This window comes from Megalobrama amblycephala, linkage group LG19 (assembly GCF_018812025.1).
Source record: "Megalobrama amblycephala isolate DHTTF-2021 linkage group LG19, ASM1881202v1, whole genome shotgun sequence".
NCBI classification, from domain to species: Eukaryota; Metazoa; Chordata; class Actinopteri; order Cypriniformes; family Xenocyprididae; genus Megalobrama; species Megalobrama amblycephala.
The window spans coordinates 16,763,977-16,778,671 of record NC_063062.1 but is presented as its reverse complement, the minus strand read 5'-3'; the positions used below and the strand labels follow the sequence as shown (position 1 = coordinate 16,778,671).

The following is a 14,695-nucleotide window of genomic DNA, read 5'->3' as shown; positions in this document are numbered from 1 at the left end:
CTGCCTGTAATATCGTTCAGCACGACCAATTTGGTGGTGGGTCAGTGATGGTCTGGGGAGGCATATCCATGGAGGGACGCACAGACCTCTACAGGCTAGACAATGGCACCCTGACTACCATTAGGTATCGGGATGAAATCCTCTGACCCATTGTCAGACCCTACGCTGGTGCAGTGGGTCCTGGGTTCCTCCTGGTGTACGACAATGCATGGCCTCATATGGCGAGAGTATGCAGGCAGTTCATGGAGGATGAAGGAATTGATACCATTGAATGGCCCTAAATCCAATAGAACACCTCTGGAACATTATGTTTCGGTCCATCCAATGCTGCCAGGTTGCACCTCAGACTGTCCAGGAGCTCAGTGATGCCCTGGTCCAGATCTGGGAGGAAATACCCCAGGATACCCTCAGTCATCTCATTAGGAGCATGCCCTGACATTGTCAGGCATGCATACAAGCATGTGGAGAGGCCATACAAACTACTGAGTACCATTTTGAGATGAAATTTCAGCAAAATGGACTAGCCTGCTGCATAATTTTTTCACTTTGATTTTCGGGGTGTCTTTGAATTCAGTCATCTGTAGGTTGATAATTTTCATTTCCATCAAACGATGTGGCATCCTTTAGTTCCTAACACATTACCCAGTCCATATCAGTATAGATATCCAGCAAGATATTTTTCCCCATTGAGATCTGATGTGTTTTCAAAGTGTTCCTTTAATTTTTTTGACCATTGAATGTTTATTTATATTTAATGTTAGGCTGGTTGTCACATAGGGAAGCTGTCACATGGTCTATTTCTCAGTAATTGAAGTAATTTGAAGTCCAGTTGCATAAATGCTTGGTTTCTGTAATGTGGTTTTGTTTGTTGATTTCAAACACCGAGGTAAAGTAGGGCTATTTTTAGTAAATATGTGTTCCAAACTAAAATTACAATATCATCATATCATTGCATACAGAAAGACAAGAGTCACTATATAATGAAGGTGTGTTTTAACTAAAATGTTATAAGAACTGTGATAAGAACAAGAGTATTTTTCATAAGGTCGGAGGAATTTGTCATTTGTAATTTGAATCCATAGTGACTGCTTGTAAAAATAAACCTACACTGAGAAATATTTCCTGGTCCCTGGAGTAAAAAACAAAATTGACTATAGCATCAGGTTTCACTTTATATAAAACTTCACAGAAAAACAGTAACAATTTTAATTGATTTAGTGACAAAAACCAAACAGATTTGCTGCAGTTTAGTCAAGACACCTTTATTTATATAGCACTTTATAATACAGATTTTCAAAGCAGCTTTACAGTGATAAACAGGAAAATGATGATCAGTGATGCAAACAGAATTCAATTTCACTGTAAAGCAGAAAAAAGGACAAGTGTCATTTTTCACCTGAAGTCAGTTCAGTGTTCATTCAGTTTGGCTCAAGAACTGTGTAAAGTCCCTCAGTTATGTAATGAGTTCAGTTCAGCTATAAAGCAGTGGTGTCATCATCCAGCTCAGTACAGCTCTGATCCAATAGTATTAGTGCAAACAAATGTCTCATTTTCAATGCATATGGAAAAACCTAAATCTAACTTTTAAATGTAAATATTAAAGGGGACCTATAATGCCCCTTTTAGAAGATGTAATATAAGTCTCTGGTGTCTCTAGAATGTGTCTGTGAAGTTTCATCTCAAAAATACCCCACAGATCATTCATTATAGCTTGTCAAATTTGTCCCTATTTGGGTGTGAGCAAAAATATGTCATTTTTGTGTGTGTCCCTTTAAAGGCATACAAGCTGCTGCTCCCGGCTCTCTTTCCAGAAGAGGGCGGAGCTTTAACAGCTCTCGCTTCGGTTGCTCAACAACAACAAAGCTGGAGAATGTCACGCAGCCAAATGATGATTGTCAGTAACGGCGTTCAGCCTTACATTGTTCAAACCGGAGTTGGACACTTATGGAGAGACTCAGGAATAAGTTACAACTTTTAGAATGCAACTGGACGTTTCTCACTGAATGTTTGCTGTGGAGTTGATTCAACTCATCTGCTACCATGTGCCGTAATTAATCTTTTGTGCAAATCCAGCGTTAAATTAACCCCCGTTTGGCGTAAAATGACTGCATGGGAACAACACTCTACTACGACAACTCTTCTTCTTCTCTAAAGCAGCCCAACATGGCCTCTCCCCATTTGTTGTGTGTTCTCGGGGGCGGGGTTTATGTAAATTTTTTTTGTAAATTTGTTGTAGTCCTTAAAAAGAGAATTCTTTAAAAGAAAATATCTCCCTTTGCACTGAACTTTGAGTGTCGTAACTTTGCAGACGTTGTTTATGCTCAAACAGCAACATTACACACTAACTAAAGTTAAAAAAAGTGAAATCATAATCAACCACCCCTTTAAAGGTGCCCTCAAATTAAAAATTGAATTTACCTTGGCATAGTCAAATAACAAGATTTCAGTACATGGAAATGACATACAGTGAGTCTCAAACTCCATTGTTTCCTCCTTCTTATATTAATCTCATTTGTTTAAAAGACCTCCAAAGAACAGGCGAATCTCAACATAACACTGACTGTTACGTAACAGTCGGGGTGTACGCCCCCAATATTTGCATATGCCAGCCCATGTTCCCAACATTATGAAAGGCATTAGACAAGGGCAGCCAGTAACGTCTGGATCTGCACAGCTGAATCAACAGACTAGGTAAGCAAGCAAGAACAGTAGCGAAAAATGGCAGATGGAGCGATAATAACTGACATGATCCATGATATCATAATATTTTTAGTGATATTTATAAATTGTCTTTCTAAATGTTTCATTAGCATGTTGCTAATGTACTGTTAAATGTGGTTAAAGTTACCATCGTTTCTTACTGTATTCACGGAGACAAGAGTCGTCGCTATTTTCATTTTTAAACACTTGCAGTCTGTATAATGCATAAACACAACTTCATTCTTTATAAATCTCTCCAACAGTGTAGCATTAGCCGTTAGCCACGGAGCACAGCCTCAAATTCATTCAGAATCAAATGTAAACAATATAACAGTATACAATACTCACATAATCCGATTAGCTGTGTTAAAGGTCATTGCACACTCCGAGTCCGAAATTCGCATGCGAAACTTTCGCACGTTAAAAAATAAATTCGACCTCACGTTATGTCAATCGCGTTTGCACACTGCCTCCGAAACCTTCGTCCGTCAAAAAAATATTCGGATCAGGTTCGATTTTCTGCGTTTTTCGCATCCGTGGTACGCATTTTGAGAGACGTTTTGACAATTCAGAGCCACTGTACGCGAATGCAAAAATCCAGAATAATAATAATCCCGCAGCTCCTTGATGAGGTGAATTCTCCTTTCTCTCTATGCAATCTCGGGATTGAATGGACCCAATATTTCCTCTTTCTGTTTCTCTTTTTAGAAGAGAGGAGACAACTAATCGTACTCACTGCTTGAAGACTTCATTTTGTATTGTTTTGCGATTTTTTTCGCAACGCATTCATTAATACGCATCAGACTCAGTGTGCAAGGTCTCTGTGCGTGACGAATTTTTAGGATTGCGAATACGAAAAAACGCATGCGAAAATTTCGGACTCAGTGTGCAAAGGCCTTAAACTTTGTTTATGCACTGTTCAAGGCAAGTGCGAGCTCCATGGGCGTGGAGCACGAGAATTAAAGGGCCAGTAGCCCTGAATCGGCTCATTTATAATGATGCCCCAAAATAGGCAGTTAAAAAAATTAATTTAAAAAAATCTATTGGGTATTTTGAGCTGAAACTTCACAGACACATTCAGGGGACACCTTAGACTTATATTACATCTTTTTAAAAAAAGTTCTAGGGCACCTTTAAATCAAATCTAAGTATTAAATCCAAACCTTTAATTTAACCATATATTTAAATGATAATATTGCAAAATATTTTACAAAAAATATGAATCATAAATATGGATGTGAAATGTAAACCCTCTCAGCTAAACGTAGAAAACATGCAAATTAGAGAGAGGGAGAGAGCGGGACAGAACTACCAACACACTCACTAAATGCCTAGAGACACTTCTAGAGACACTTCTATAAATATTATAAGATTGAACATTTTTATTGCAATTTTTTTTATTGTTATTTTATTGCTAGATTTTTTTTCTTTCTTCATTATTATTATTTTATTTATTTATTTTTATTGACAGTGTTATTAATGCTTTGACAATGTAAAGGTTCCTTTCTCCATGCCAATAAAGCTATTTTGAATCTTGAATCTTGAGAGAGAGAGAGAGAGAGAGAGAGAGAGAGAGAGAGAGAGAGAGAGAGAGAGTCGGTGGGCGGAGTTTATTGTGAGTGTTGTGGAGACAGACACTCGGAGATGTAACAGGTGTTCAGCAGCTGCTGTTCACAGAACACAGAGACGCTGCAACAGTCCTCTGTTCGATTCGGAGCTGCTATCTTCTTCCGATACTTCAGCCGATAATCAATAATAACCGGAATAACCGCTGAAAGATTGGTGAGTGAAACTACGTGTGAATATACGTGTCTTTCAGTAATAAAAAATGAGCAGTTCGTACTTTGACGCGGCGTCATCGATGAGCCTGTAACTGTTTGAACTCATTATATTGCGTGTCAGTCATCATCAGGTGTTTCATTGTCGAAGAAAATGAATGACAGTGTCACTGAATAGATCTGTTTCAGTGTTCAGATGCTTCTGGAAATGCAGTGAGAACAAAAGTGAATGTCTGTTCAGTTTAAGTTGGTCTGTTACAGTGGATATACACCACGTTTTGTGGACATTTTATGTACTGTACTGTGACTTTTTTCAAGTATCCTACTAATTATTAAGTACCATGGTGTATATCAAAATAGCACAGTTTTACTGTCTGATGCCACCCTGCTACTAGATTTTATAGCTATTTTATAAGAACAGAACACTTTTTTTGTCTGAGCAGCCAAAATAGGATAAATCAATCCATGTTTGTGTTGTTTTAATTTAAAATGGTTTGGTGCAAGAGGTTTGACGTATAGCTGGTAAGAGGATTGTCTGGCCGAACAGGTCATTTCCTTCTTTATACACATATAGTTAAGTGCTGGTCTGTGAGAGAGATCAGGTAAAGTGTTACATTTCCCTTTTATCAGTGTCATTTGCTAAGTCATACATGACTTTTACTATTGCTCATATTGAGGGTTAGTGATTTGAATACATCTCAGTATGGTGTAACTGAATCTGCAGTCACCACTGGCATGAATGATATCTCAAATTGTGCAACTTGCTGGGCCAGTAAGTAACTACCTAGCAACAACTCAAAATACCCTAGCAACCACCTAGCAATGCCATAGAATCATCTAGAACAGTAAGGTTCTAAAATAAACACCCTGTCAGGTTCACCACCTATAAAACCCCAGCATAGCAACGCCAGAGTCAAGGGTTTTAAGGGTTATCATGCATGAGCTGATAAAATGTATACCTTGACTGTAGTGTGGATTGCTTTGGATGACATAAACAAAACTACATTACATAAATCATACAGTAATATTAGAAAAAAACTCACTTTTCTCTAGTGCCAATGAAGCATTTTATTGAATTGACTTTGGAAGGAGAGACACGGAGTGCATGGAGTGATTCAGGGCAAGAATGAACAATAGTCCTGCTGCCACCAACGGCTCTCATTATTTGTGTGCATTGTTTATTTATGTCTAAACAAAGCTTTGTGCCTCAACGAGCATAAAGCACAGCCTCTCTCTGCTGTGTTGTGTTTTACACCCTGTTGAGATGGCGCGTGAGAATGCTTTTACTCTGATTAATTAGACGCCACAACTCAATCTCCTTCACTCCTTCAGATATTAAACGCTTTTAGCCTCATGCACAGAAAACAATACCATTTCTATTACAATCCATTTGCCTTCAGACTCTTGTTAATATGTATTTACTGGTGGATATGGGACTGATATCTGTTTCAGTCCTTTGACTGTTGGCCTGTTTAAAGGACTGTTTAAAGTTGTGACGTAAGCAGTACTTTTTTTTTTTTTTATTGCATTATGACAGTTTTACTGTGTCATTTCTGCTAAAGTTACTTTGCATGCTTGATAGGCGAGGGACGTTTTTACTGCTGAGGTTTACTGTGCCATAATGGCATATTTCTCGGTCAAAGGACATGATAAAGATGTTGTAATATTTACTTTACATTCTGTTGTCAAATTAACACTTTCAAAAGGATTTTTGTTTTGTTTTTTGTATCAGGGAGCTTAAATCTCACTATAATAAGGAATTGGCTTTAGACTGACATTCAGAAATGAGCATGGTACGGTAGCACTGTGTATTCTGGGTCGCAGTTAAGATGGCATGATCTTCTATTAGCTAATGAGAAGACGGGAGCTGCTGATCTAAACACTGTTTAACCTCATGACAATCTATAAGACTTCGTGTTCAAGTCTAGAAAATTGCAATAAGGCTGCGCCCATGAAAAATTTCAGATAACTAGCTGTTATCAGTGTCTCCTCTGTGACGAGGGTTTTAGTGTGTAAAAGCATATTTCATTAAAATGATATTTAAAATATATATTTTATGAAGTTAAACATTTGAAATACACATTAGAAATATATATATAGATGTGATCCCGGACCACAAAACCAGATATAAGGGTCTTTTTTTTTTTTTTTTTTTTTTTAAGTTGAGATTTATACATCATCTGAAAACTGAATAAATAAGCTTACCATTGATGTATGGTTAGGATAGGAGGACAAGAATGGCCGAGATACTATTTGAAAATCTGGAATCTGAGGGTGAAAAAAATTTAAATATTGAGAAAATCACCTTTAAAGTTGTTCAAATGAAGTCCTTAGCAATGCATATCCACTCACAAAAATATTTTTTTGATATATTTACAGTAGGAAATTTACAAAATATCTTCACGGGAACATCTTTACTTAATATCCTAATGATTTTTGGCATAAAAGAAAAACTGATAATTTTGACATTTTGTATTAATATACAAATAATTTTGTATTGTTGGCTATTGCTACAAATATACCCATGCGACTTATGACTGGTTTTGTGGTGTGTGTGTGTGTAATATATATTTAATATTTTTTAAAAACCTGAGTCATTTTTTTCATTTTTGCAGCCGCCTGTAATTGTGCTTTTAAAAGGCTGCCGTTTACAGACTGCTGTTTGATTTAATGGCTGCATCAGTGAGTTAATCAGTGGGTATTTGCAATATTTGTCAGTCAAACAACAGTGTGTTTATAATGTTTCTTTATATTCTTTCGGCTGAGAATAGATTTGATTAGGCAGCGTCTGACATCTATATCTTTGGCTTTTATTCATTGTTTTCTTAGTTTATGATTGTTCGACCCACCATGCAAAACTCAATTTCGTCTGTTATCTCATCTGCATAGTGGATATCTTACATCATATTTTATCATTCAGGAAATTATGCCTTTGCTTACATAAAAGTAAATGACTATGAATCTTTTATCACTGACATTGTGTCCTAATAAGGTGTGATGCAAAGTGTATATATATATATATATATATATATATATATATATATATATATATATATATATATATATATATACACAGTACAGTCCAAAAGTTTGGAACCACTAAGATTTTTAATGTTTTTTAAATAAGTTTCGTCTGCTCACCAAGGCTACATTTATTTAATTAAAAATACAGTAAAAAACAGTAATATTGTGAAATATTATTACAATTTAAAATAACTGTGTACTATTTAAATATATTTGACAAAGTAATTTATTCCTGTGATGCAAAGCTGAATTTTCAGCATCGTTACTCCAGTCTTCAGTGTCACATGATCCTTCAGAAATCATTCTAATATGCTGATCTGCTGCTCAATAAACATTTATGATTATTTTCAATGTTGAAAACAGTTGTGTACTTTTTTTTTTTCAGGATTCCTTGATGAATAGAAAGTTCAAAAGAACAGCATTTATCTGAAATACAAAGCTTCTGTAGCATTATACCGTTCAAAAGTTTGGGGTCAGTAAGAATTTTTATTTTTATTTTTTTGAAAAGAAATTAAAGAAATGAATACTTTTATTCAGCAAGGATGCATTAAATCAATCAAAAGTGGCAGTAAAGACATTTATAATGTTACAAAAGATTAGATTTCAGATAAACACTGTTCTTTTGAACTTTTCTATTCATCAAATAATCCTGAAAAAAAATATTGTACACAAATATTTTGTACAATTGTACACATTAAATGTTTCTTGAGCAGCAGATCAGCATATTAGAATGATTTCTGAAGGATCATGTGACACTGAAGACTGGAGTAACGATGCTGAAAATTCAGCTTTGACATCACAGGAATAAATTACTTTGTCAAATATATTCAAAAAGAAAACAGTTATTTTAAATTCTAATAATATTTCACAATATTACTGTTTTTACTGTATTTTTAATTAAATAAATGTAGCCTTGGTGAGCAGACGAAACTTCTTTTAAAAACATTAAAAATCTTAGTGGTTCCAAACTTTTGAACTGCACTGTGTATATATATAATATATTTTTGATATATAAAAAAATTTGAGATCTCATGCAGTATTGCTTATCTACGATGGCCCAGTAGTGCACAACACAACGAAATTAAAAAAGCAAACATAAGTTCACAACACAATGAAATCGAGCCACAACACAACGGAATAAAGCTACAACACAACGGAATAAAGCCACAACACAACGGAATAAAGCCACAACACAACGGAATAAAGCCACAACACAACGAAATAAAGCCACAACACAACGGAAAAAAGCCACAACACAACAGAAATGCTCCCAATCACTAGGAGGCTCTCAGAGCTCGTTAATATTAGTATTCCTTGCCAATGTTCTATAAAGTCGACAGTCTTACATAGATATCAATACCATGATTAGTTTTATGTAAACGTTGTATATCGACATGAAATATTAATTCAAAATCACTATTCATATCACTGCCGACTCTAGAAAACATTGGCAAGGAATACTAACAATACCGAGCTTTGAGAGCCCCCTAGTGGTCGGGAGCATTTCCGTTGTGTTGTGGCTTTATTCCATTGTGTTGTGGCTCAATTTCGTTGTGTTGTGAACTTATGTTTGCTTTTTTAATTTCGTTGTGTTGTGCACTACTAGGCCACCGTACTTATCAACTAAATTCCAAATTTTTTATAGATTTTTGCTGTTAAACTAGGAATAAATGTCTGTTTTTAGTTTGATAGATCAGCGCTGCCAGGTTTCAGATGGGTAAAAGATTCATAGCTGCATTAAGGTTGTTGGGTGAAGCAATAAAGAAGCTAATGCAACGTTCCCTCCTCGGCTACACATTCTGATGGGACACTTTCACTCAAGGACAGTCGTCACCATGACAACAGCCAGTCAGGGTGGGGCTTAAGTGCAGGTATTCTCATTAAAGCTGTCCTCGACATCAAACTACTACAACACGAGCCAAAGACCTCAAGGATGTCTCTCGCTAATCGTTAAACCTTGAAGGCCACAGACACGCTGTACACAGACCACTCTGACATGTCTGGTTCTGTGATCTCGTTATTGATTGATCTCTCCTGAATTGAACAAATAATAACTTCACTGTGTTATTAAAGGTAGGTTGAAGAGTGTTAAATGAAAACAAGGTCAAGATGCTGTTCTGACTCAAGAAATAAAACCGTATTAGTCATACAGCCTCCCTTAAATGTCTTTGCTTTTGCTGTTTGTTTGTTTTGCTGGAGTTTCAATATCTGTCTTGTCACGATTGAACTTAAGCAGTGAATGTTCTGGATCACATCTCTTCTGTTTTTACTATAATCCGCTGCCTTAATATCTGCTAACCGGTTTAGCTGCTTTGTGAGGGGAAGCTGCTCTTCTCGTGTGTCTGTCTGGAGATCAGAGACGGGTCAGACGTTATTCCCCAGTGAATTCCCCTTACAGATCCTCTATCAGACCGCCCAGTCTGAGACGAAGATGATGACAATCCAGTCCATATCTTGCTGGATTAGAGTCACGCTATGGTGGAGTATCTAAACAAGAAATGTAAATTTATCATTTAAAATAGACACTGCAATATTCCATAAAAAAGAATTGATTTCATGGTGACTTTAACTAGATATTTGTAGCAGGTTTTCTGACCCCACTGTGTAAACATTTGTCTGTGATCTGTGTGTTTATGTGGAAAGGATGTGAGTGTTTGTGTGCTGGCAGCGCAGGGGCCCATGGGAGGCCCCTAGAGATTGTAGTTTATTTGTGTCACGAGTGCTGTTTGTCAAAGGTTTTTGAAGGGTCCTTTGTAAACAGGCCTCATTCTGTCAGGAAACACAGCAGAGGTGACCTGGACTGACTGGAGTAATATTAAAGGTGCCATCGAACGTTTTTTTACAAGATGTAATATAAGTCTAAGGTGTCCCCTGAATGTGTCTGTGAAGTTGCAGCTCAAAATACCCCATAGATTTTTTTTAAATTAATTTTTTTAACTGCCTGTTTTGAGGCATAATTAGAAATGCGCAGATTCAGGCTGCGGCCCCTTTAATTGCTCGCGCTCTCCGCCACCTCCCAAGCTCTCGACTCTATCATTGCATAAACAAAGTTCACACAGCTAATATAACCCTCAAAATGGATCTTTACAAAGACATGCAGCATGTCTAATCGCGTAAGTATGGTATTTATTTGGATGTTTACATTTGATTCTGAATGAGTTTGATAGTGCTCTGTGGCTAACGGCTAACATTACACACTGTTGGAGAGATTTATAAAGAATGAAGTTGTGTTTATGCATTATACAGACTCCAAGTGTTAAATAATGAAAATAGCAACGGCTCTTGTCTCTATGAATACAGTAATAAACGATGGTAACTTTAACCATATTTAACAGTACATTAGCAACATGCTAACGAAACATTTAGAAAAACAATTTACAAATATCACTAAAAATATCATGTTATCATGGATCATGTCAGTTATTATTGCTCCATCTGCCATTTTTCGCTATTGTCCTTGCTTGCTTACCTAGTCTGATGATTCAGCTGTGCACAGATCCAGACGTTAATACTGGCTGCCCTTCTGTAATGCCTAAATCATGGGCTGTTATATGCAAATATTGGGGTCATACATATTAATGATCCCGACTGTTACGTAACAGTCGGTGTTATGTTGAGATTCACCTGTTCTTCAGAGGTCTTTTAAACAAATGAGCTTTATATAAGAAGGAGGAAACAATGGAGTTTGAGACTCACTGTATGTCATTTCCATGTACTGAACTCTTGTTATTCAACTATGCCGAGGTAAATTAAATTTTCAATTCGATGGTACCTTTAATTCGTTGACACAAATCTTCACAATCTCTCTTTGTCTCTTGCAGATCCGCTCCTCCTCTGATCCTGATCCACCTCCTCCAGTTCCTCTCCACCTGTCTGCTCCGGGCTGCTCCATGCAGGGGAGCGGCTGATCTATGGGCCGCTCTCCGGTGAGCCTGTCCAGACTGAAGCTGGGGAAGCTAAAGGTGGTGCGGCGGCAGCTGCTGCAGCGCTATGAGCACCAGCCGTTTGTCTCCTGTCTGGCTGGCCTGTACGGCTGCCAGTGGAGACGCTACCAGCGTGCCAAAGCCCAGCCGGGGGAATGCTGCTGTAGTCGGGTGAGAAAACATGCTTGAAGTCCCTCATACTGCTTTTACACTCCTTCTTATGCTTTGGCTGCATTGGTTTACATACAGGTTTTGTTACAATACATAGTGTGCTGCCTACCTTGACAGCATGATTAGGCATCATAGCACAGCATGCTTCTGGCTTGGGTTGCTCAAAGATGAACAATAACATAATTCTGCTTTATAAAATGTATTATTTTGGTCATATTATAAGATTATAATTCTAGCAATCTCCGTATGCATTGCATTGAATTCACATTTCATTTTCACATTTATTTATTTACAATTTAGAGTAATCTGTTATCAGAGGTTATCGTGTCCATGTTTCCATATTTCAGTCCATATTTCAGAAATGTACAGTTCTAAGATAATACAAATCATGCAGTTAATCATGTATTAATTTAAGGACGAAACAATGAGCTCATTAAAGTAATTATTAAAGTTCAGTAAAGGACAGAGGCAAAAAATATAATTATCTATCGTGTGTGTGTGTGTGTATATATATATATATATATATATATATATATATATGATATATTGATTTACATTTGTTGGCAAACTTGGCATATGCGCCTATTAATGTTTCTGGCGGTGGGTGTCCACACTATAATGTTGCGCTTATGGCAACATTAAATCCTAGAGAGAAGACAATTCTAGATTCACGGCTGCACATGCAGGAGGACAAAAGTTTGAGCGCGCAGATGTGATATCTGAACGAGAGCTATTTAAATAGTACACAGTTATTTTAAATTGTAATAATATTTCACAATATTACTGTTTTTTACTGTATTTTTAATTAAATAAATGTAGCCTTGGTGAGCAGACGAAACTTCTTTTAAAAACATTAAAAATCTTAGTGGTTCCAAACTTTTGGACTGTACCGTGTATATATGTGTATATATATATATATGTATATATATATATATATATATATATATATATATATATATATATATATATATATATATATATATATATATATATATATATATATATATATATATATAAAAAAAACACTTTTTAAATTTTTATTTTACTTGAACATTAAAGATTTATATTCATCTTCATTACATTTGAAGAGATTATTCCCTGTAGGTTTTTCATTTGTCCCAGCACTCACTTTTAAACCCCTTTTTCATGAATTCATGTCCAAATTTACCACATAGTTCAAATACATTCACGTTTACATTTATGAATTTTGGCAGATGCTTTTATCTTAAGCAACTTAGCATACATTTAATCGGTTCAAGCATTCCCTGGGAATCAAACCCATGACCTTGGCTCTCTGTTCCTTTGCTTTCTTGAAAGCTCTGAAACTTTCTTCAGTAAATGCAATTGTAATGTTAATTTGATATTGATAAGTTACCATTATATGCATCAAGATGAACAAACTGCAGTGCATGCTGGTATTGAGTACACGACATACTGTATGTCAAGTATTTCCATTCACCATAATATATTGTTCTCTCTCAAGGGGCTTGTTTCGTGAAGATCTGTGAATATTTTCCCCTGCTGAAGCTAGTCATGTTGCTCAATAGAAAGCACCTTATCAGTGCATTTTTCCTGTATGTGCTGATTAGTTTTCTTGAACACAGCAAGTGCAGCTCTTCATCTGCTGATGGGCTGCTTTCTAAATCAAGCTGTTTTCAGTGCCGATAAACAAGCTCCCCTTGGCGTCGTACACAGAAGTAACTCATCTGACTTTTAGGTGTGAGTTTAGAAGTTGCAGTATGACTCAGAAAGCATCATTCATTGAGTCATTTGAAACCAGCCGGATGACTCACTCTATTATTGCTGCATGCTGAGCCGGGCCATCCTGTACAGCTCGAAAGCGACTATTTGAATTGCAAAGTTTGTGTTAGCCTCATGTGGTGATCTGTTTGATCTTCCTCTTGAATTTTTACAATGTTGAGTAACTGTTGTGCAGTGTGGGTGTTATCACGACTCATGATGGCTCTGTTTTGCAGTTGGAGTGTGGTAGTTTCGCTCTCCTCATCGTAACGTTTTTCCTGACCCTGATATTCCTGTACTTTTGGAGTGAGGCGCAGAATGACTACAATGACTTTGACTGGTGAGTGTCTCGGGATGGACAGACAGATGGACTGACACACAATTAGAATGATCGGTCATTCAAAGGAAACCGTGCCATTTCTGTGTCCCTATAGGTTACTAATAAAATAACAACATTTCTTGATTGATTTGATTTAGAAGGCATTATATACATCTCCATTATATTTGAAAGGTTTTGAAAATAAAATGTTATTCATTCACTATAGTTTTTGTCTAATATATTTTTAAATTATTTTCTGAATTTTTCTGAATGATGTTCCCAATTTTAAGTAAGCAGAACTATCAAGTTTTGAGTTTGTAGTACTCATGCATGATAATTGCTCCTAACTTGAAGTACTGAGTTAGCTAACTCATACACTTTGATAGCAATTAACATAAAATACTTATACTAACATACACTAACATAATTAGCTTTTTTATTTTGAGGTCTTTTTGTAAACCCTATTAAGAAAATTCAGAAAATGCCAACTTGCTAATTTGCTAACATGATAACAATAGCATGGTATAGTACTTACTGAATGAGTACAACCATTTAAAACATGTAACTTACCTGCTCTCAAACTAAGCCGCATGCCCACTTGTCACCATGATGGTAACTCTCTAAAAACCCACATTAACAGAAACTCTTATATATCATTATATAAGACTTAATTTTAGCATTTACTCTCCCTTTCGAGTGCCATAGGCAAAGCATGCTGGGATATTGATATCCCAGCTCAGTTTCAGTTAAACTTAAGTCAGTCTAAATGAAAAGAAATTAGTTCATACAACTCAAACCAATAAAACAGTTCAGTTTGTCAGTTTGTTTTGCTCCGTGAGGCCTCTATAGGGAGCAATGACACTTCTTCTCTCAAGATCCATAAAGGTACTAAAAACATATTTAAATCGGTTCATGTGAGTACAGTGGCTCAATATTAATATTATAAAGCGACGAGAATATTCTTGGTGCACCAAAAAACCCGAAATGACGACTTATTTAGTGATGGCCGATTTCAAAACACTGCTTCATGAAGCATCGGA

At 36.3% G+C, this 14,695-nt stretch overlaps 1 protein-coding gene across 3 annotated transcripts in view; it reads left to right on the top strand.

Annotated features, from left to right (window-relative positions):
- Positions 1-14,695, top strand: part of gdpd4a (glycerophosphodiester phosphodiesterase domain containing 4a) — a 42,421-nt gene that overhangs the window by 5,887 nt on the left and 21,839 nt on the right. For 2 of the 3 annotated variants that reach the window (XM_048168980.1, XM_048168978.1), the window contains exons 1-3: positions 4,317-4,482; positions 11,324-11,596; positions 13,573-13,676. In XM_048168980.1, the coding sequence (XP_048024937.1) occupies positions 11,414-11,596; positions 13,573-13,676 (287 nt within the window). In that variant the 5' untranslated portion in view covers positions 4,317-4,482; positions 11,324-11,413. Of the gene's footprint in view, positions 1-4,316; positions 4,483-11,323; positions 11,597-13,572; positions 13,677-14,695 lie in introns of those variants that run through there. The other variant, XM_048168979.1, reaches the window with a different exon arrangement.